The 20509-nt window shown below is 45.6% G+C and overlaps 1 protein-coding gene across 1 annotated transcript in view; it reads left to right on the plus strand.

The window, feature by feature from the left end:
• The first annotated feature begins 579 nt into the window (after nt 1-579).
• IGFBPL1 (insulin like growth factor binding protein like 1) overlaps nt 580-20509 on the plus strand; it is a 46015-nt gene continuing 26085 nt past the window's right edge. The window contains exon 1 of the mRNA XM_066602018.1: nt 580-1138. Coding sequence (XP_066458115.1) covers nt 700-1138 — 439 coding nt within the window. The 5' untranslated portion in view covers nt 580-699. The remainder of the gene's footprint in view (nt 1139-20509) is intronic.

Here is a 20509-nt window from a genome sequence, read left to right on the forward strand (position 1 = left end):
TACCAAATCGTGGCGGTTTGGAGGCAGACTATCCGCTGCTGATCTGCTGGGCCATTCCGCAGCAAACCCGCCCCGTGTGACCCCCAAGCATTTTATTCACACACTCGTGTTTTATCCCTTCTAGAAGTAACACAAATAAAACAAAAGCTTCCCATTAGTTACATTGTCATCTGTGTCACTTTTCAGCGTTTGCATATTTTTAGTGTTTTCTCGTTTTTTGGATAGGAAGGATTTATACTGTTTGTATTTAGAAAGTGCTTAATTGGACGGTGTTTGCTAACTGTGCTCCAGAGCTGCGCTCCGCTGTGGCTCCACATCCTTTGTAAGCTCCATTGTCTTCTCTCTGCTGCTCTTCAATGAAACCAGTCAGCTTGGAAGGGGCTTTCTTTCTCACGAGAAGCTTCTAGTCAAAGTGGTATTATAGCCACTTGGCTAGCGGGCAAGGCAGATAGCGGAGCAGCCCTTCCCAGAACATCCCTGTATCTAATTGCTGGGCTTATCTGTACTCGGTGGCTGAATGAGTGACGGAGAGAACTGTTCTTTTCCAAACTTCTTTGGCACATCAGTGCTCCCGGGGAGTGGCTTCTACGCCCCAGCTGTCCATGGTTTTACTGTCAGAGCCCATTAGCACTCAGTTTGTTTGGGATAACAGGCACAGCCGGTCACTGAACACAAAGTCACTAGTAGGGTACCAGAGACATGCAGCGCCTCTTGTTTTTGCTACCGGTTTCTTTATATTTGCACCAGATCCATGAAATAGGTGCAGATAGCTGTGGCCTTTGTGTCAAGGATGCCTGCAGACCCGTCACCTGTGCGGCTCCTGAGCTGCTCACCAAAGATGATTGTGACTGCTGCGACCGCTGCCTCAGCATAGAAGGAGAGGAGTGCGGCGGACGAGATGAGACCAGAGCCCGTTGCGCTCCTGGCATGGTCTGTGTCAGCCGCTCCAGCTATGGGAGTGGATCGTCCTCTTCTTCCGATGGAACAGGATTCTGCTTGTGTGAAGAGGATGGTGCCGTGTGCGGCTCTGATGGAAGGACCCATTCAAGTGTGTGCGCTCTACGTCTGCACAGCTGGAAGACACAAAGCCAAGGCAAAGGCTCTGTTCACAAGGTCCACGATGGAGAATGCACCTTTGGTAAGACTTTTAGGAATTTATTGGTATGATTGGCAAACCAGGTCAAGGTACGACTCAGGTAAGACAGATTGTTCAGTGCAGTTTCATTTATTTTTTTGCCAAAATTTGGAGTGGGTCTAAAAGGGAGAAGTATTAAAAAAAAAAAAAACTTTCCTCATCTGTTAAATAGACTTAGGGTGGTTTCACACCTGCGTTGGGGATTCCACTTTCCTGCTTCGTTAAGGGGAGCAGAAAAGGAAAATTCTCACAGTCGAACGGCTTAGTCTCTGGACGGAACCGAACTGCACCAGACGGACCCCATCGACTATAATGGGGTCTGTCTATTTTCTGCCCAGCTGCCCAATATTTGGCCGGAAGAAAAAGTATTGTATGCAGCACTATCTGCTTCCAGTATCTTGAGCCGGATCTATGAAGCTACCTCCAGCCAGAAGTTATAATGCAGATGCGAAACTGGCCTTAACTGTATTGCGTGTGCGGGTCCACTGTTATCAAGACAAATGACTTAAAGGGGTTCTTTTAGGCCATGTTCACATCTATGTTAGGAATCTCCGTCCGGTAAAATCCCAGACAGTTGAATGGAGACCAAACGTAGACTAAGTCAATCAGGTCTGTTCGGTTCCCTTATAAGCTGGATCCATTCGGCAAGGGGATTCCACTTTCCTGCTCCCATAAAGAAGAATGGAGCCCCCCTACAATTTATACTCCCGACCACCTATCTGAGGGATGTCTGCTACAGGGGCTGCAGTGTATACTTATATATACTATGCTCAGAACTCAGCAGTGCTCACGCAATCCATCTCTAACTGCTTCGTCAAATGGGAGCATCCTCAAACTTTCTAGACTAAACTACAATGTTTCTTAATTTAAAGTTTACTTTTAAGTACCTGCAGTAAGAAACACGACAGCTTAGCGGATTTGTGTTCTTTCTTCTGTAGTTTGAGCCTTTTTGTGGACTTTTTAGTTTTTTTCAAAGTTTAACAGATTGTTCCGTGAGGAGCTGAATGGGTCATTGTGTTTTATAACAAAAGTAACAATATACGTACATCATTTCATTTATTTAATTTTGACATCATATAAGTGGGCTGCAAAGAAGAATAAGGCAATGGTAACCCCCTGCTTGCCAGAACAAGTTCCTGAGTGATACTAGTACTGGCGCCCACTCAGAAAGTTCTGTGAACAGCTTGGATACTTCAGAAGTCAAATACGCACAGAGACATGCTGTTCCGCTGCTCTCACACCTGCATTAGGGTCACTTCAGGGTTTCCTTCTCTGCTCCGATGTTGGAGGAGAGAAACTGAAATAAAACCAAAAAAAAAAAGGGATTATTTCCCCCATTGATTTCAATGGGGTTTCAAAAAATAGAAAGAAAACAGAAAGGCTTCAGTTTGTTTCCTTTCTGCGAGGTTTACGTTTTTTTTGGACAGGAATACAGCGCAGTCCGCAGGCTGATGGAACGGAAGCAAACTGAAGCCTTTGTCTTTGCTTTCCAATTTTGTGAAGTCCCATTACAATCAAGGAAGAAAAAACAGATCCGTTTTTTTTTCCATTATTTTTCATTTTCTTTCATCCAAAAAAATGACAGCATGATGATAAAAGCAGTAAATATTAGTCCTATAAGTAAGGCCGGGTTCACATCTGCGCTGGAACCTCCGTTTGATGGTTCTGGCGCAGATCCGCCACACAATACTGGAAAAAATACCGCTGCATAAAGGACTTTTAATTCTGGTAAAATGAAGGGCAGCTGCGCGGAAACCGAACAGACCCCTTCATAGTCAATGGGGCGCATTCGGCACTGTTTGGTTCCATCATAAGATGAATACATTCGGCCAGGGAATTCGCCTTTCCTGGTTCCAGAATGCAGGAAAGTGGAACCCCGTCGCAACTGCTACATTAGATTTCAACAACCCTGGTCAGACGTGGTGGGATCAGTCAACAACTGCAGTATCCAGTTAGGTCAGATTCTAGTTTGGTTGGATTGATATTGCCAAGTTAGCATTCCTTACATTCATATGATCATATGGATATTTCATGGTCCTGTTTTCGTTCTTGTCTCTGGTGCGTCTTGTTACCAGGTGTATGGGCCCCTATTACATCTCAGGGATGTAGCTAAAGGCTCATGGGCCCGGGTGCAAAAATTATCTTGGGGCCTCCCAACTTCTCTTAACCCCTTAATGCAGAGGCATAACTTGAAGCTCCTGGGCCCCAATGCAAAATCTGTAACAGGGCCTCCAACTATAATGCTTTAGTCATAGTACTGTGCTCCCTATATGGAGAGGAGAGGCCTTATGGATCCCCTAAGGCTCCTGGGCCCGGGTGCAACCGCATCCCCTATAGTTAGGCCAGTGATCTCAGTATGCCTCAGATTTTATTGCTGCAAGGGAGAATATGTCCACATGTATGGCGCCCAGTAGAGCCTGTACATGGAGGGCACGTGGCTTTATAGTAGGGAGGCGTCCAGACTCCATACACAGGGTTGTGTTGTGCGCATGAACCCTAAAATTGTATGAGGGACAAAGACAACAATGTTCTACTTAAAGGTACCAAAGTTAAAGTATCATGTAGCTTAAAAGTTTCTGAATTAGGAGCAGAAAATGAGGCTGAAGCCAAGAGCCTTGAGCCCCGGACACTTTTGGGTCTTGCATGCTAATGATTGTATCATTGAATGGTGCCATTGTATCTGCTGCAGCACTAGTGCTCAGTGCACAAGTGCAATGTAAGGTATGGTGGCAGCATTTCAACGGTGAGATCAATTGCCTACCATAAAAAGTCCAGATGTCCAAGCTCTGAACACTGATCACTGCTCTCTGCAGTAGTAGGGTGCTTTCACACGGGACATTCTGCAACAATGTAACTGTCGATTTTGATGCAGAATCACCGGCAGAATTCTGCCATTTTCAATTCGGCATCAAAATCTGTATGTTAGCAGTTCAGATTTTGGTGCTGAATATTCTGCAGAAGGACAAATACCGCAAGGCTATTGCAGAATAGTCCGTCCCGTGTGAATATTGCAACGCGCAGTTTGTGACAATTTATCAAAAATGAATGCACGAAACTTCTTATATATAGAAGGAAGTGTCCCATAATGGCTAGAGATCAGCGAGTATACTCGCTAAAGGCAATTGCTCGAGCGAGCATTGCCTTTAGCGAGTATCTCCCCCGCTCTAGACTGCAGGTTCGGGTGCCGGCACGGGGGAGCAGTGAGTAGCGGCTGTCAGCAGGAGGGAGCGGGGGGGAGAGAGGGAGAGAGAGATCTGCTACATACGTTGTTCATCCCATACAATGGGGATCAGAAGCAGCACAGCACTGGAGATGGAGGAACTGTCATGCTCCGCCCCTGATCACATGATGGTGACACTTATCCCAAGTGAATGACTTACATGCTCCGCCTCTGGTCATATGTTGGTGATGTTAGCAAAGGTCCTGCATTCTTGTGCAGATTACGGGCGGACTACATACCCCCTGTGGCCTCAGTTGCTATGGAATATTAACGAACACCTAGCCGGACAGCAGCTGTGTGCGTACAGGACCTGGGATGATGTCACCGTCATGTGATCAGGGGCGGGGCATGTAACTCCCTTACTGGGAATGGAGGCCCTTTCATGACATCACTGTCATGTGATCAGGGGTGGAGCATGTAAGTCACTGACAAAACCACTCACACACGGACGGACAGGTCATCGTTAGTAGTTTGATTGATGACAACTAAGGCTGCCTGTCCAAGGCCATAATGGAATATCGCTAGCGATATTCCACCCCGGGGGAACAGGGGGGAGAGCTGTCAGGTCTCAGCGCTGAGCCGATCTGACAGATAGGCTCACCATGGAAAATCGTGGCAAATTGCAGCATGCCGCATTTTGAATCCCGCGAAGACATCGGGCTGCGCTTTCCATAGTTAAGTCTATGGGATGCGTTCACTGCGTTACGGAAATGGGTTTTTACCAAGGAGAGGGGAAGAAGCTGATGGCAGGCGCCTCCTGCAGTGATTTACTGCCTTTGCAAACAAAGGATTTTGTTGTGTTGATCTACAACATTCCAGAACCCTTAATCTCTGCTATTGGGGCAGTCTGGAGACACCCATGTGCATGAGATCAGCAACTACTCGGTTGGGTTTCAGTGCTTTTATCCCATGTTTATGGTCAGCTTTACTCTTGTCGTTCGGCTTCACATTGGCAAGAAAATCGTGCAAGATTTGAGCGTTGCGAGAGACAAGAGCGAGGTTTTCCCACATCCCATCTCGCAGCGCGTCCCATCTTTGGGCATGCCCTCACATTGCATCTCCCAGTGTTTCACTTGAGTGCGATGGGATGCGGCCACGTGAACAAGACCCATGTGCGACAATTAGTTAAGGGATGTTGAGGTTTGTGTAGGAACAGTGGTGTTACATATGACGATGTAGAGGCTGTAGGAAGCCTCACAGCAGCTGCGGTTTGTCACGTTCCATTCTTTGGGGTAATAACTGGTTTAATATGTTGATCTATATGTTGCCACATTGGGACTTCCAGACTGTATCCACAGCGGGTGCAGCTTCCAGGCGTTATGGAAGCAAGAAAGGGGAATCCCCTGGCTTCTTATAATGGGGTCCGTTCAGATTATGTCTAGCTGACCCACATTTTACCAGACGAAGAAGTCCTGCATGCAGCACAGTGGTCTTCTGGCTGATCCGCTATTAACCCTTTCCTTTTGCAGGATCTTTCCCTCCCTAGTACACTTTCATACAGAAAGGCTTATAGAAACTGAAATTGGTTTGCATGACATTAGGCCGGCGTCACACGGGTTTATTTGCGTGTGCAATACGCAGAGAATAGAATCCATTGATTTCAATGGATTTGATTACATTTATGTATTTTGGGTACACTTTTCAGTTGCACAAAAAAATAAAATCGAAGGTGCTCTATTTTTCCATATATTTGCGCACCAAAGATACCCATAGAAGTCAATGGGAGATGTACAGATATGCGCGCAACACGCAAGGAGATGCGTGAAAAACTGCATAATTCCACTGGAAGAGAACACATCTGGAACTAAATTAGCCATTTCAATCAGTGCATTTTTGCTTCCTTCGTGCAAATAAAAATGCCTTGCAGGCATAAAAAGTACAGTAAAATACGGTGATGTGCGCAAAAATACGCATACACTCGTGTGAAGCCAGGCTTAAGGCTCTTAAGGGTGCTGCGATTTTCAGCTGCCCAAATCACGCCCGAAATTCGCATGATCGAGAGGCAGCCATGACCATGTCACAGCTGCATCTCCTGTTTCCTCGCCCATGCTTCCTCCCCCTGCCGGCAAAGGGAGGGGGCAAGAGCTTTTGAGCTAAACTCCCTCCCTCTCCCCGCCCCTTGCCGGCAGGGGGCGGGAGCTTATCAGAGCTAGTCCCTCCTCCTCCCTCCCCAGCCTATGGGAGCTGCCAGCAGGGGGAGGGGGAAAGACTTTAGCAATGCGAGCCACAGCTAAACTTCCTCCCATCCCCCTTTTCTGGCAGCTCTCATAGGATCCCATAGTAGTCTATGGGACCAGACGGCTTATTCCCGCAAAAGATAGGTCAAGACTATCTTTTCCTGGCATGCGTAAAATCGGCCAGCTGGAATGCGCACCATATGTGCTGTCTTTTCCAGACGGCCGATCCGCAGCTCTAGGCACCCATAGAGCTGCATTAGCATCCTCAAAACAATTTAGAGCATGCAGATGCGATTTTATTTTCCCAGCGTGTGTATCGCACACGCAAAGAAGAAATCGCAGCATGCTCCATTTTTCCGTGGATTCCGCGGGATCCACAGGAAATAAAAAGCTGCCACTGTGGACGTGTCGCGGGATCCACAGGAAATAAAAAGCCACTGCGCATGCATCTGGCACGCCGGCAGGCGCATCCACCGACTTCTGGATGCATCCACCGTGCTGAAGAAAGAAGACCCACGCTGGATCTGGACAGGTAAGAAAATGTCTTTTTCTGTCCATGTCCGCAGGCATGGCCGGATTCCGCTGCGGGATTCAGCAGATAGAATCAGTGCTAGCAAGTGGACATTGGGCCTTAATGTGAAAATAATGCCTGTTTTATTGTTTTACGTAAGCCAGTTAACTGGGTATTCTGAGTTCTGCAATTTTGTACCCAACTCAGAAAACCCCTTTAACTGGCCTGTAGAACATAAAACTTCTATTTGGTGTCAGTGTCTATCCTATGCCCCTCATGCTGCTCTCATTTACTGGTTGACATGCAAAGTATAGTCTGACACCATCATGGAATGAGCGTCCGTCCTGAATTCCACGGAGAGCAATGCGATACAATGAAGCTGAATGCATGCAGAGCACAATGCCGGCTGCTGCTGCTGGAAGAAACTGCTTTTGTCATCACTGACAACACAATAAGCCTTCACCACCACATCAGGAATGCATTGTGGACGGGGTCCTTTGTCAGAGCCTTGTGACTGTATGTCTGGGATATAGTCTAATGAGAGGTGTCATTCTTATATACAAGCCTTGGCTCACTCATCCTCCTGCCTTAATGTTGCAGGCTACAATTCCCTAGACCACAAGACGACTAATTCATATAGTGCAGATGCAGGACTTTTCATCTTTGTTCTTTTTCCTTAATACTTGCAAATTTAGGTCTAAATTTAGTTGATACCACTTTAAATAGAGGACGCAGCGCTTTCATCAGTACGACTGTCCGCGGGCAGAGACAAAGCAGAGCTTATGTATGCTAATTTAATGAGTGTACTAATTTTGAAAGCACCGCTTGGGAGATGTGGTCAGAACACAGCGAACACGGGGTTATGTAACATGCCATCTGCCAACCTATTAGTGCCCGCAGTAACAATGACCCTCTCCCCTGGCACTCCTATTTGATTTATGGTTAATAAATGACTCCGCGTCCCGAGAGAGGAGACTTAATGTTGCACTTGCTTCACTTCTGTTGTTCAACATGAATTTGAGGGCTTCATTTTGATGCCGTTTTGAGTTCAGGATTGTTGGGAGAACACAGTGATGCGCAGCCGGTAAATCCCTACGTCACACCGGCAGACGCCCCTAAGAGGGACTGGGCTGCTGAAACTACTACACTTTGTATGTCATTACAAACTATTGCTCTGAGACTGTAGACGGGGTTAATAAAAGACGTATGTGAAGGTTTGTAAATATTGAGAATAGATTGTGAATGTTTGTAAATGTTCCTTGAATGTTGATCCAATCGTGGTGTGGGTGGGGTGGGGGGGGGGGGTAGTCATTTGGGCCATGCTTTTTGTCATGATGTTTACTGTGTGGGTTAAATAGCTACATTTGTTTATTTGGATTGTTAGGAACATGGCAACACTAATGTTTTTTGGGGTTTTTTTACATTACAAGCAGGTGCAGGGTTGAGATTTTTATCTTTAGTTACATCTTTTAGGCTGGGTTCACACAGGACGGATTGGCCGCGAAAATTCCATGCCGACGGCTCCTAATCCCGGCATTAGCCAATCCGGCGCGGAATTGACAGTCGCAGCATGTTAATTCTTTTTTTTTTTTCCATTGCAGCCTCTCTCATCTCTATGGGGAGAGAAAGCCGCAGCGGAATGCCGGCGGACAAACCGCTTCAAAACCCACGGGTTTTGAAGCAGCCCTTGTCCCGCAGAAATCTCACGTTTTTTTTGGTGCGGCAAAACCGCGAGATTTCCGCTGGGATTCCGTCCCTTGGGAACCAGCCTTAACATTTTTTAGGTTTAAAGTTCCCATACAGCTTCAATAGCTGGCAGCTGAACAATCGTTCCCCCATACACATAAACATTTATCGCTGACCTATTCTGTCCCCCAACATCATCTGTTGATGGAAACTTAAGCAGGCCCTATATACATTAGAGAACCACCACCACCACCAGAACCACCACCACCACAACCAGAACCACCACAACCACCAGAACCACCACCACCAGAACCACCACCACCGACTTCCGAGAGCCATAGCAAGTCATCGTCAGCCCACAAAGACATCGCGAGGGGTTGATGGGTGACAAAGCTCCCATCTGTCAATCACTTAGATGCCACATCAAAAAGAAGAGAAGTGGCAGCATAGTTGGGTGCAAAGGTAGTAGAATACTTTATTCTTCCATGCCAAAGTCAAACACCTACATTTTGATAAACTTGACAAAGACCCACAGGGTTGAAATGTAGGTGTTTTACTACTTTTGCACCCAACTATGCTGCCACTTCTCTTCCTTTGGATGTGCTCTGAGAATGGTGGTCCAAGTTCTTAAGTATCTGTTGCATTATTTCTAGTCCTACCCGATTTGGGTTTAATGATGTGCTGCTGGTAAGACTTTTTTTCTACATTTAGATGCCACATCATTGACACCAGCATCTAAGGTGTTACATGGTCAGGATCGGAGCTAGCCTCAATCCTGGCAATTAGAGAAGGAACCTGGCTCTGTCCTGTGCCAGGTTTCTGATTCTGTGCTGTAAAAAGGTGCGTGCATTGAAAGAAGGCCCATGAGCGATTTCCATAAAAGGCATATCGACAATCATTTATGGGTTAGGTCATAATGCTCAGGTCTTATGAGCTTTTAATTTTCTTTTGGATCAGTAGGGGGATCTAAGATTTCTCTTTCCCCTTTCCTTCATCCACGTGTGGCCTTCAGCTGGGGCCATGCACAGTAATTTCTTCAGCAAGACCTAAGGAAGGGTATCATCGGGTTGACTGGACAAAGGGGCAAATATTTAAGACTGTCTGGCTTGCCCCCACTCCTAGAAGTGCAGCAGCTTCAGACGCATAGACAGGACTGCCATCTCACACAGTATAACCTCACTCCTCCACCCAGGTCTGTCACTCATATAGTGAATGTTGGGGCTGAGGGGAATGAGTTAATATGCAACGGCAAAGAGGAGACAGCAGTCCTAATTGTATGTCTAAAGAAGACTCTATTAGCTCTACCGGTGGCTAGAGTTCTGGGGCCTCAGAAGGTGCTACATGTTAATCACAAGGGGCCACAGAGGAGGTCACATTACTCATTGAGGCCATGGGGGGGGGGGGGGGGGGGAATTAATAGTTGAGCTTACAGGGGGGGTCACATTACTTATTTGGCCACAAAAGAATTCATATTAATTGGAGCCATAATGAGGGTTATATTACTAATTGGGGCCACAGCGGGGGCACTAGTGAGACCATAGCATGAGCACTCTTATATAGTGAAACCACGGGGGTGGGGGGGTCACTTATTTAGTGGGATCACCATGGTGCATCATTACTATAAAGGGGACTGAGTAATTCATTAGCGGTAGCGCCAGAAGCGAGCCATGGCTGAAAGAAATCTCTGTGGTGGTCCAGACCCAGAGAAGAAAAAATTGAATACAGCCAACTTCAAACAGAGTCGTCATCACTAGTGATGTGATCCCTGTACTGTAATCACTATCACGGTATAGCCCATATCTGAGTACATTATATGATAACAGAATTATTAAGAAGTAGACTAGAGCTGAACCACCGTGTCTATGCTTGCTGCATTATAAAAGTTGTAAGATATATATTATTTCCCGGGGTGGGGTGCGGGGGGATTCTCAGTTTTGCTATAGGACCCACAGAGTTCTTTCCATACCCTTGTTTCTACTCTCAGCCAACTCACTTCAACTGTCATTGCTGTGAGTTTAGGTCCAAAGACCTAAACTGAGACGCTCATCTGTAAAACACGTCTTAGGTTCATTCGTCTGAAACTAAACATATAAGTAAGAAATATAGTTCCTTGTTCTGTATGTATGTACTGAGCTTGCTTCTGGTTCTGTATTTATGTTATGGTGTTGGTTCAGGTGCAGTATTTATGGTAAGAGCTTGGCTCTGGTGCTGTATTTATGGTAAGAGCTACGTTCTGGTACTGTATTTATGGTAAGAGCTTGGTTTTGGTGCTGCATGTATGTTCTAAGGTAGTTCTAATACTCGTTATTTTATATAGTTAAGGATGCAATGATACGGTGTGGCTCATCACACACAGCCAGACCAGGCTCACATGGGGAAGCCAACGGCCACACTATTTTGCCAGTATTTTGTGTGTCCAGCTGCACCATTTGTTTCCACTCTTAGGGCCCATTCACACGGGTGTATATTCCACCCAATGGCACATGGACACATTATAGTCGATTAGGTTTTGTAGTCAAGCAATCTTTCACATGGACCGATGATCCGTGTGAAATAAATCGCAGCACGTCCTATTGTCCATTTTTACGGATGAGAATAGCAGATGGGTGTCTGTGTGCTGTCTGATGCGAGTTGCCCCCTGTGAATCTTGAGCCTTAGAGTGGGTCTCCATTCATTGGCCATTCCTATGTGCTTGCCCCCAGGATAAGATTTGTCCGCCAGCCCCTGGGTATTAGTCCTTGAAATGTTGCATAAGCGTACAAATTTGAGAGTTTATTCACCAGTAGTATTGATATATTTGGATTTGAGTTGTGCAGCCTGAAGACCTTTACATTCCTAGCTTGGTTCCTCATCTTCGTTGGTGTGGAGGGATTCATAATGCTGACCAAGCTGTCCCACAATCTTCCCATCTTCTCTGCTTGTTACAAGAAGGGAACGCCATTGTGTATACTCAGTATTAGAGATGAGCGAGTATACACGCTAAGGCAAATTACTCGAGAGAGTATTGCCTTTTGCGAGTACCAGCCCGCCCGTCTCAAAAGATTCGGGTGGCGGCGGGGGGGCGGGGATCTCTCTCTCTCTCCCCCTCTTCCCCCTGCTCACTCCCGCAACTCACCGCCGGCACCCGAATCTTTTGAGATGAGCGAGCAGGTACTCGCAAAAGGCAATACTCTCTCGATTAATTTGCCTTAGCGAGCATGCTCACTGATCTCTACTCAGCATCTACTGTGGCACACAAGGAAGACTCAGCAGATTATGGAACAGCTTGCTCAGTAATGGCGCATATGGGTTCATCTCCGATTACTTAGCAAGGTAAATGTACTGTACGAGGGAGCATTAATACAGTACAAAACATATTCAGGAGTAGGTGCTTTATATCAGTAAACATAATATTATTTGTGGATAACCCCGATCACTTGTCAGCTCCATCGGCAAAGCTTCTTTTGCGGAGGAGACTCACTCTAAATAGTCTAAAGTGCGATTCTCATGTAGCACACAAAATAAGAAACTCCACCATTGTGGTTCTGTTCACATTCACCACCTTTGCTGCAAAAACATGCCATCACCCATAGGCTATAGTGCCATCCATTTAACGGACATTTTTTTTTACAGGATGCCATTATAACATATGGGTGCCCAATCCCTTTTGTTAGATATCTATTACAGCCTCCCTTAATCCTACAAATGTATCAAATGTTAACTTGAATGCATTATGATAGTTTGATTTATAGCACTGTGGTACATTGTCGCCATCGTGATGCACCAGTCATGTTAACGATTGCTACATCCGCATATGTTAGGAGCTTTTGGCACCACGTACATCTACTGGACGCCATTAACGCAACGTGAAAAAAAAGAGACTAAAGGTCCATTGAAATGAGTCGATTTATCGTTTGAACGGGGTAACAGTGTCAGACTTTGCTTGGGCAGCCTGTTTATACCGCAGATACATCGTTGGCTCGTCAAACGAGAAATCGTTCAGTTGTGAATGAGAACGACGGAACGATCGGTATTTAAATGGAACCGTAAGTGAATGAGCCAACGGTGATGACAAATGAATGACAAAAATGAATGACAAAACAAAAAGTGATTGATTATCACTAGAGATGAGCGAGCATGCTCGGTAAGGCGATATACTCGAGAGATCTCTCCTCCCCGCTCCCCCTCGCTGCCCCGCTCCACCCCCCCGCAGCCTCCCTGAATCTTCAGGAACGAGCCAGCAGGTACTCGAAAAAGGTGATGCTCTCTCGAGTATATCACCTTACCGAGTATGCTCGCTCATCTCTAATTATCACTCGCCGTTGGCTGCGTTTAGACTGAACGATTCGACTCTTGTTCACTTTCGCTCGTTTCCATGTTTCTTTGAACGATAATTGTTCCATCTAAGAGGGCCCTAATGAGCTGATATAATTATCATTTTGCTAATTGTGGACCCATGGGTACTTTTATGATTTTTTTTGCTGTTAATCGCGTAATAAACTTAACATAGATGTGTAGAGGACACTGGTGTACGGCAAATGTCCAATAGATTCTTGTGTGGGGTAACCGTCCAAACAATGAATGGCTTCCATAGAAATATTGGACACACATTGTAAGCTCAGGGGAACATCTGGCTGCAAGACGGCTCTTATTTAGGTGATGTTGGATGTTTTTTTCTTTTTTAATGAAAAATCCAGTTTTTGTGAGTATATTAATTTCTGTAAACCCAGGAACATATGGAGGCACGATATCAATCACTGGCGGATGGGAGTCGAGCTGTGAAGCTCTGATACTTGTTTCACTACATTGTGGAGAATAAGAAATGCTAATCCACATTTGCATCTTTTGCACAACAGCTGATTCGGTCACCCCGGGAGTTCTTGGCTGTTCTGCCATATTTACATAAAACAGGGAGAGATCTTCCCAGTGATATTCTCATTGGTTTCACCTCCATTTCTCTAATGGCCCATGCCATCGGTTAGTTATAGTTGGCCTCCATTCCTTCAGCTTTCCATTGGTTTTATAGGGGTAGAATAGCATTGTCTGCTACAATATTCCACCCGGTGAGAAGACTCGTATGATTTGTTACACTTTTGTTTGGATCTCTTAAAATTGGATCCGTCGTGGATTGTTCAAAAACGGTCAATGAATCTAGTTGCTTGGATATCTTTTTGATGTTTAATCTTTATAGAGATCAATTGGGAAAAATGGCAATAGGATAAAACCTTGTGTACGACATGGTAGCGCGTAGATGCTTTCTACAAATAGAGCCATATCGACCAGTGATTTCCAATCGGGGCGCAGCGGCTTCCAGGCTGGGAATCACTCAGCTGACACCAGACTGGATCCACATAGGGCGGATTTGCCGCCAGACCTTCTGTGCAGAATCTGCGCAAAATTCCACAGCATTCACAGTAGCCGCAAAGTGGATGAGATTTTGAAAAATAAGCTGCGGAAGAAGTCAGCACAAAACCAGTGTGGAAATTGACATGTAGTGCGGATTTTAATCCCACAGTATGTTGATTATATTGCCATTTCCACTTCGGAATTCACCTCTTCTCAATGAGTAGTTGAATACTGCACAAGAATACGCAATACGATCTGCACCAAATGGTGCAGTTTTGGGGCAAACTTTCCGCTACTGATCTGCTGGAGGATGTCTGCTGCGGACATTCCGCATCAAATCCTCCTTAGAGCCTTGGAGTATGCCTACTCGTAGTGGAAATGCTGTGGATTCTCCGCAGTGGAAAATTCCTCGGCAAAATCTGCAACATTTCCACAAAAGACACATAGTATGGATTTTGGCTTAAAATCAGCTGCGCTTCCACAACTGATTGCAGAAGATACCGCTCTCCCTCTCACCTTCAAAGTCTTTGCGCTCTTGGCTTCTCCTTCATCGGGCACCTGGCGGCCTCACTAGTCAGGTGTTGCGGAAGTGGCCAGTGGTGCTGCACCCACTAGAGGCCGTTGAGTGCCCAGAATATCAGCGGTAAAATCATACATTACGATAAGACACACCCCCTGACCACACCCCCTTTTTCAGTAACTATTTTCCCAGCAGTGCCCCAAGGCTGAAAAGGTTAGAAAACACTGACATAGATTACTAAAAAGAGTGCTCAGCCATTCATTGAATTCATGAATGGCTGAGCGCTGCCACCAATCACAGGCAGCGCTCAGCTGTCATTCAATGGCTGAGTGCTGCCTGTGATTGGCTGAGCACTCAGCCAATGAGACCAGCGCTTTCTGAGGGCGGGGATTTTTCAATCCCTGGCCTCCAGAACACAGTAGAAGACTGCCGTGCCACAGAGAAGAGCCGGAAGGCTGTTTTAGGTGCGTATATATATTTTTTTTACAGCTAGGAATGATTTTTAGGGAAGGGCTTACATTTCCCCGAAAATTATCGCTGCGGGGGTTGCCTGCAACCCACTGCTTTTAATGAGGCCGCTGCAGTGCCAAACCCCATTGAAAGCAATGGATGGCATCACGGACTTCTGCCACAGCTGTGATAGCTGTGGCAGATGATTCCTTCATCAAAGGAATCCTCTGCCATAGCTGTCACAGCTGTCACAACTGTGGCAGAAGTCCGCAATATATTCCATGTTTTCAATGGGGCTGGCGCTGCTGCCGCTGGCTCCATTGCAAACAATGAGCGATATTACAGAGTTTTCTCTGCACTGCAAGGTACTTGCTCTCTCATTACTAGAAAAAATATCGCTAGTGGGTAGGCACCCTCAGGCAGTCACAACTATATGACGCTGTAGAGGTACTGATCCATCTTCCTATTTGCATATTCCCAGAGGAGCATGTATGGCCTTATTAGTCTCCTTCTAGGTTCTCTCCCTAAGGAGAAACAATACCCTTCTTGACCCACATCTATAGGCCTCTAAAGCCAGAAACCTGCTGAACACTGAAGAGGGTCAATCACCCCAAAATAACCTGTCTATGCATTGTTATCTTTTTCTTCTGGAGAAGGTTCTGGCTTTGGCTTATGATTTCCATGTTACAAGGCATGCTTAAAGGTTTGACATTGAATGTTGCCTTCCTAGAGGTGGCGCTGCAGAGGCATTATTTTGTAGGAAATCGCTGTTATATTGGTTGGAAAGCATATGTAGTGGATATGCCCAACACCAATCCCCACCAGATCTGGATAAGTTGGTTCTGCCCTGAGCCCCTGGAGAGTGATGAGGAAACTCCTTACATGTAAATGGAGGTTGTTATAAAAGTAGGGGTGGGTTGTTGAGACATTGAGTTTCACAGCACATGGGAATCTAGAGGGGAGCTGCTGTGGGCAGCTAGTCGGATATTCCCTCTACATTGCAGAGAGCTGCTTCACCTTAGGTATGATCACGTAGGTAACAGTATCAGCACACTAGCTATATAGTTGGGCTGAATCTTAATCTTCTATAGTGAAGAAACAGCTACTGTCCTGTTTAATTACTCTCAGTCTCCCTGTGCAGAGCTGGTGATACCAATTCTGCTTCATCACTGTTACGGCTTGGTTCCTCTAGGCTTTATGCATTGTTGTTTGGTGATTACTAATTCCTAAGCAGCTCTGGTTGATCATATGTGGATATATAATTGTCACTGTGTGATCTTTATACTAGATTGAGTTAGAGAGACGGACCGGTGTTCAGTTTAGGAACAATGTCAGGATAGGTGAGCGATGGCCCATAGGCAGAGGTCCGGTCACACTGATAGAATAGATAGAGATGAGGGAATAGTACAGCATAGTTAGGTTTGTCTTCTGTATCCGGCTTCCTGTGTGGCGATCGTTAGATACAGAAGCTCCTAGAACTCCTCACCCTCTTCTACCCCTGACCTTCCTTAAAGTGCAGTTCCTTGTATGTACGGAGACGAGTGTCGGGGATTGTTTGCCCGGCATTCATCCCATCTAAATGGGGCTTGATGCTGCCCATAAACATCTATGGAGAGAGGAGGGAGATGTTATTCCTCTATTAAGAACACAAACATGGTAATGAATACATCACAGCAGCTAGATTCCTCCCACCAAGCTCAGAGAGATGTGAGAATTAGAGGTGCAACCTGCAGAGGGGAAAACTGGAGAAAAATGTAGGCTACAACTCATATAATGGCCAGAAGTAGTGTTATTCCTCATACACACACGGACTCATTCTGAAAAGTTATCTGAAAGTGCAGGTATACATTAAGATCTGTCCCAGTGTGCTTGAGTAGATCTGTCCATTCAGCTTAGTTTTATCTATCCATGCATTTGTCTGTCTGTCTGCCCATCCGCCTGTCTGTCTGCCCATCCGCCTGTCTGTCTGCCCATCCGCCTGTCTGTCTGCCCATCCGCCTGTCTGTCTGCCCATCCGCCTGTCTGTCGTTCCGTCCACTTGTCTGTCTATCCATCTATCTTATGTCTGTCTGTTAGAGATGAGCGAGCGTACTCGGTTCGGGTGTTTTTGCACTCGAGCACCGCTTTTTCCGAGTAATTGACTACTCGGATGAAAAGATTCAGGGGCGCCGGGGGGCGGCGTGGTGGAGTGGGCGGTAGCAGTGGGGAACAGCGGGGAGCTCTCTCTTCCCTCCCCCCACTCCCCTCTGCAACCCCGCGCTCACCCCCAGCGCCCCCCAAATCTTTTCGTCCGAGTAGTCAGTTACTCGGAAAAAGCAGTGCTCGAGTGCAAAAACACCCAAACCGAATACGCTCGCTCATCTCTACTGTCTGTCTGTCTATCCATCCATCCTATGTCTGTCTGTCTATCCATCCATCTCATATCTGCCTGTCGATCCATCTCATATCTGTTTGTCTATCCATCTACTGATCTCATATCTATCTATCTTGTGATGTAATTGCCCGTGGCATTGCAGTTTGGGGCTGAATCTCCCTGGGTCCCCTATGTATGTGCCTACCATAATGTTACTTAAAAAGCCATTTATTGAGGGATGTGTTTGCCTAGTGAGTCCAAATCAGTGTAGAGATTAGAAGAGTATGTATGATCAATGTGCCGAACAAATCCTACAAAGATCACTCCAATAGAAAAATAATTGTAATATGGGAAGCTGAATGCACTATTGGATTATTCAATTTAGTGTCTTCTGCATATATATTTGGCAGGTTGGCTCCGTTGTGCCGTACCGCCAGGATGTATGATTTGATTAACCTCTGCACACGGGGAATAGAGCCTCTTGTAATATTCACCTCCAGAGAGCTTCAATGCAACTGATCCTCTCTGTTAATAGACAAAGCCCGTGCCTTCATATTGCATTACTCCTCTTGAATATTTATTTCCTGCCATCCGCACCAAAGGTTTTCATAGTCATTTTATTCCTAAAGCTCGCACAGATCAGGGGGGATTAAGAAAAGCTTTGGTCTGGTCTGTGGCCGGTGCTTCATTCGGGTCTATTATTCAGCGGCTGATCCGCTGTTGAATAGCAAGTGCCTGCGCCTTTGAAGTGCAATAAAATCTGACAGCGGCGAGCACAGCAGTTCGCACATACGCCGGTTACACTTTGCACCTGGGTCTTGTTTTGTTTGTTCTTTATCCTTTTTTTTTTATATTTTTGCCCCTTATATAAAAGAATGCACTTAAGCAAAATTGACATTTAGACAAATATATAAAATACTCATCAATATCGATACTGTCGTGATCGTAAAAACAGCTAAATTATTTTCCGCCAGCATTCAGCAGTCCACGGCCGCAAAAATGCTGAGTTTTTCAAAGCTGCGTTTCATGCGGTTTCGGCAGCCCTGGCATGCATTTTGCCAGCGTTGAGGTTTTCAGGTGGAAACTGGGATAGGGGCAGATCCGAGAAGTGGCATTTATGGCGTATACTGCAGTGGCCACAACACATGGGCGAAAAGTGCACTGGTGCGCAATTTTATCACAAAACAGAACAGTTTTTAAAGTGATTTTTAAGGTTTACACAGTTTTGGTGAACAGCAGTTGTAGCTACAATGTCCTGAACAGCCAATTTGGAAGACTGTTTTGACTTGCATGACCGCTTCTCAACATGACTTTTATGTAACAGACCCTTTACAACGCACCTTGGGGAGAAAACTACAGCGCCCTGCAGGAACCTGAAGGTCTGTAGCTATCAGGTCATGCTGGGAGTTATAGTTCACTATGATGATGTGGGGCCCCCAGAGTATGTTTGAGAAGATTGATCCCAGTGAGAAAGGATACGCTGCAAAGCACACCTGCACCTACATGTCATCTTAGCCAGCATCTATACAAACAGGTAAACTGCCCAATTTATTACATGGATACAATAGTTTAGGCTGTCTGAGATGCTGTGTATATACTACAGTTGATGTATTCTGTAATATGCCGCTCATGGGGGTCCACTCCTGGTCAGGGACCTGCGGCGGTGCCACCTGTTGCCCTATGGGCCAGTCCAAGCTTGAATCAAGAATGAAGCGTTCTGCTTCATCCTATGTGGGAGATGTTGAAAGAGCCAAATGCTCTCTATCTAGGCTGTTTTGGCATTTCCCATAGAGTTGTATAACGCCACAACATACAACTCCTCGCCGTGAGCATGATGGTGGCAGGAATAGGGTACTGAGGTACAATGATCATGGGGGCCAGTGATCTAACATTTATTACCAATTTTAGGGATCAGTTTATAAATGTTATTAGTTAGGAGTAACTTTAGCTTGAATTGAATGGCACTGCTGTACAAGTACGAGGCGAATCAAGAATTCTAGTAGCAGGGTATATGGCCAGTTAGGTGTTTTATGAAGGTTGGCTTTTTCATTGGGCATGTTAGGCTGCTTTCACATCTGTGCTTGGGAGTTCAGTTTTCCTGCTCCGTTACGGGAGCAGGAAAGCAGAATCCCCGGGCCGAACGGATCCATCTTATTACGGAACCAAACAGACCCCATTGATTATAATGGGGTCAGTTTGGTTTCCACTCAGCTGCAAAGCATTTTACCGGAAGACAAGTGTGATTGCTCTCAGTAAGAGAAACCAAGTCATCTTGGAGATATGATACCTTTTAATGGCTAACAAAAATACATGATGTTATAGCAAGCATTCATGTCTTCTATCAACTCAACCTGATGAAGGGTCGATAGAAGACCCGAAAGCTTGCTGTAACATCATGTATTTTTGTTAGCCATCAAAAGGTATCACATCTACAAGATTACTTGGTTTCTCCTGCTGAGAACAATCACACTTTGCTCTACTGGCTAACACAGTACCAACCCCCCTTTTTTCACTTTATCAGAAAAAAGCGCTGCATTCAGCTCTTTTTCTATTGGTATTTTGTGCCGGATCTACGACAGACCCTCAAAAATTCCACCACAGATGTGAAAGTGGCTTTAACCTGTGTGTCTTCCATCCCTTTACCAAAGGCAATATGATGACAAAAGAAAGGAAGAGCGAAGTGCAAGAAATGGGAAGTGTAGGAAAGTTAACCTATGTCTTGGAAGAAAGTATTTAGTGACCTGAACCAGATGGGTTGTACCCTTTTGATCTTCGCTATGCGGCTCCCCTTTTTCTGTGTAATCGTTTAACATGACCTTTCCCTCTATATTGTGGGTATATAATAGATTCCTAGATCTTACAGTTAGAAAAGGCAGATCCCTTTCTTGTTAACTGACTACGGCATAGAGATGCAATCAAAAAGTGTTATAAGGCATTTTTATTTTGTATCTAGTGGGAAAACCAAAAAGTCTGTTGAGTAAAACTTCTCATATATGGAACAATTTGGCCCTCGGCTGTCCACGGTTATTGACCCTCACTGGGAGAGAGATATACACAAGGCACATAGTCCCCATGATACAAAAGATTCTTTACAAGTGACCATTGTTCTTAAAGGGAATGTACCACCTATAT

The sequence above is a fragment of the Eleutherodactylus coqui genome, chromosome 5 (genome assembly GCF_035609145.1).
Source record: "Eleutherodactylus coqui strain aEleCoq1 chromosome 5, aEleCoq1.hap1, whole genome shotgun sequence".
NCBI lineage: Eukaryota > Metazoa > Chordata > Amphibia > Anura > Eleutherodactylidae > Eleutherodactylus > Eleutherodactylus coqui.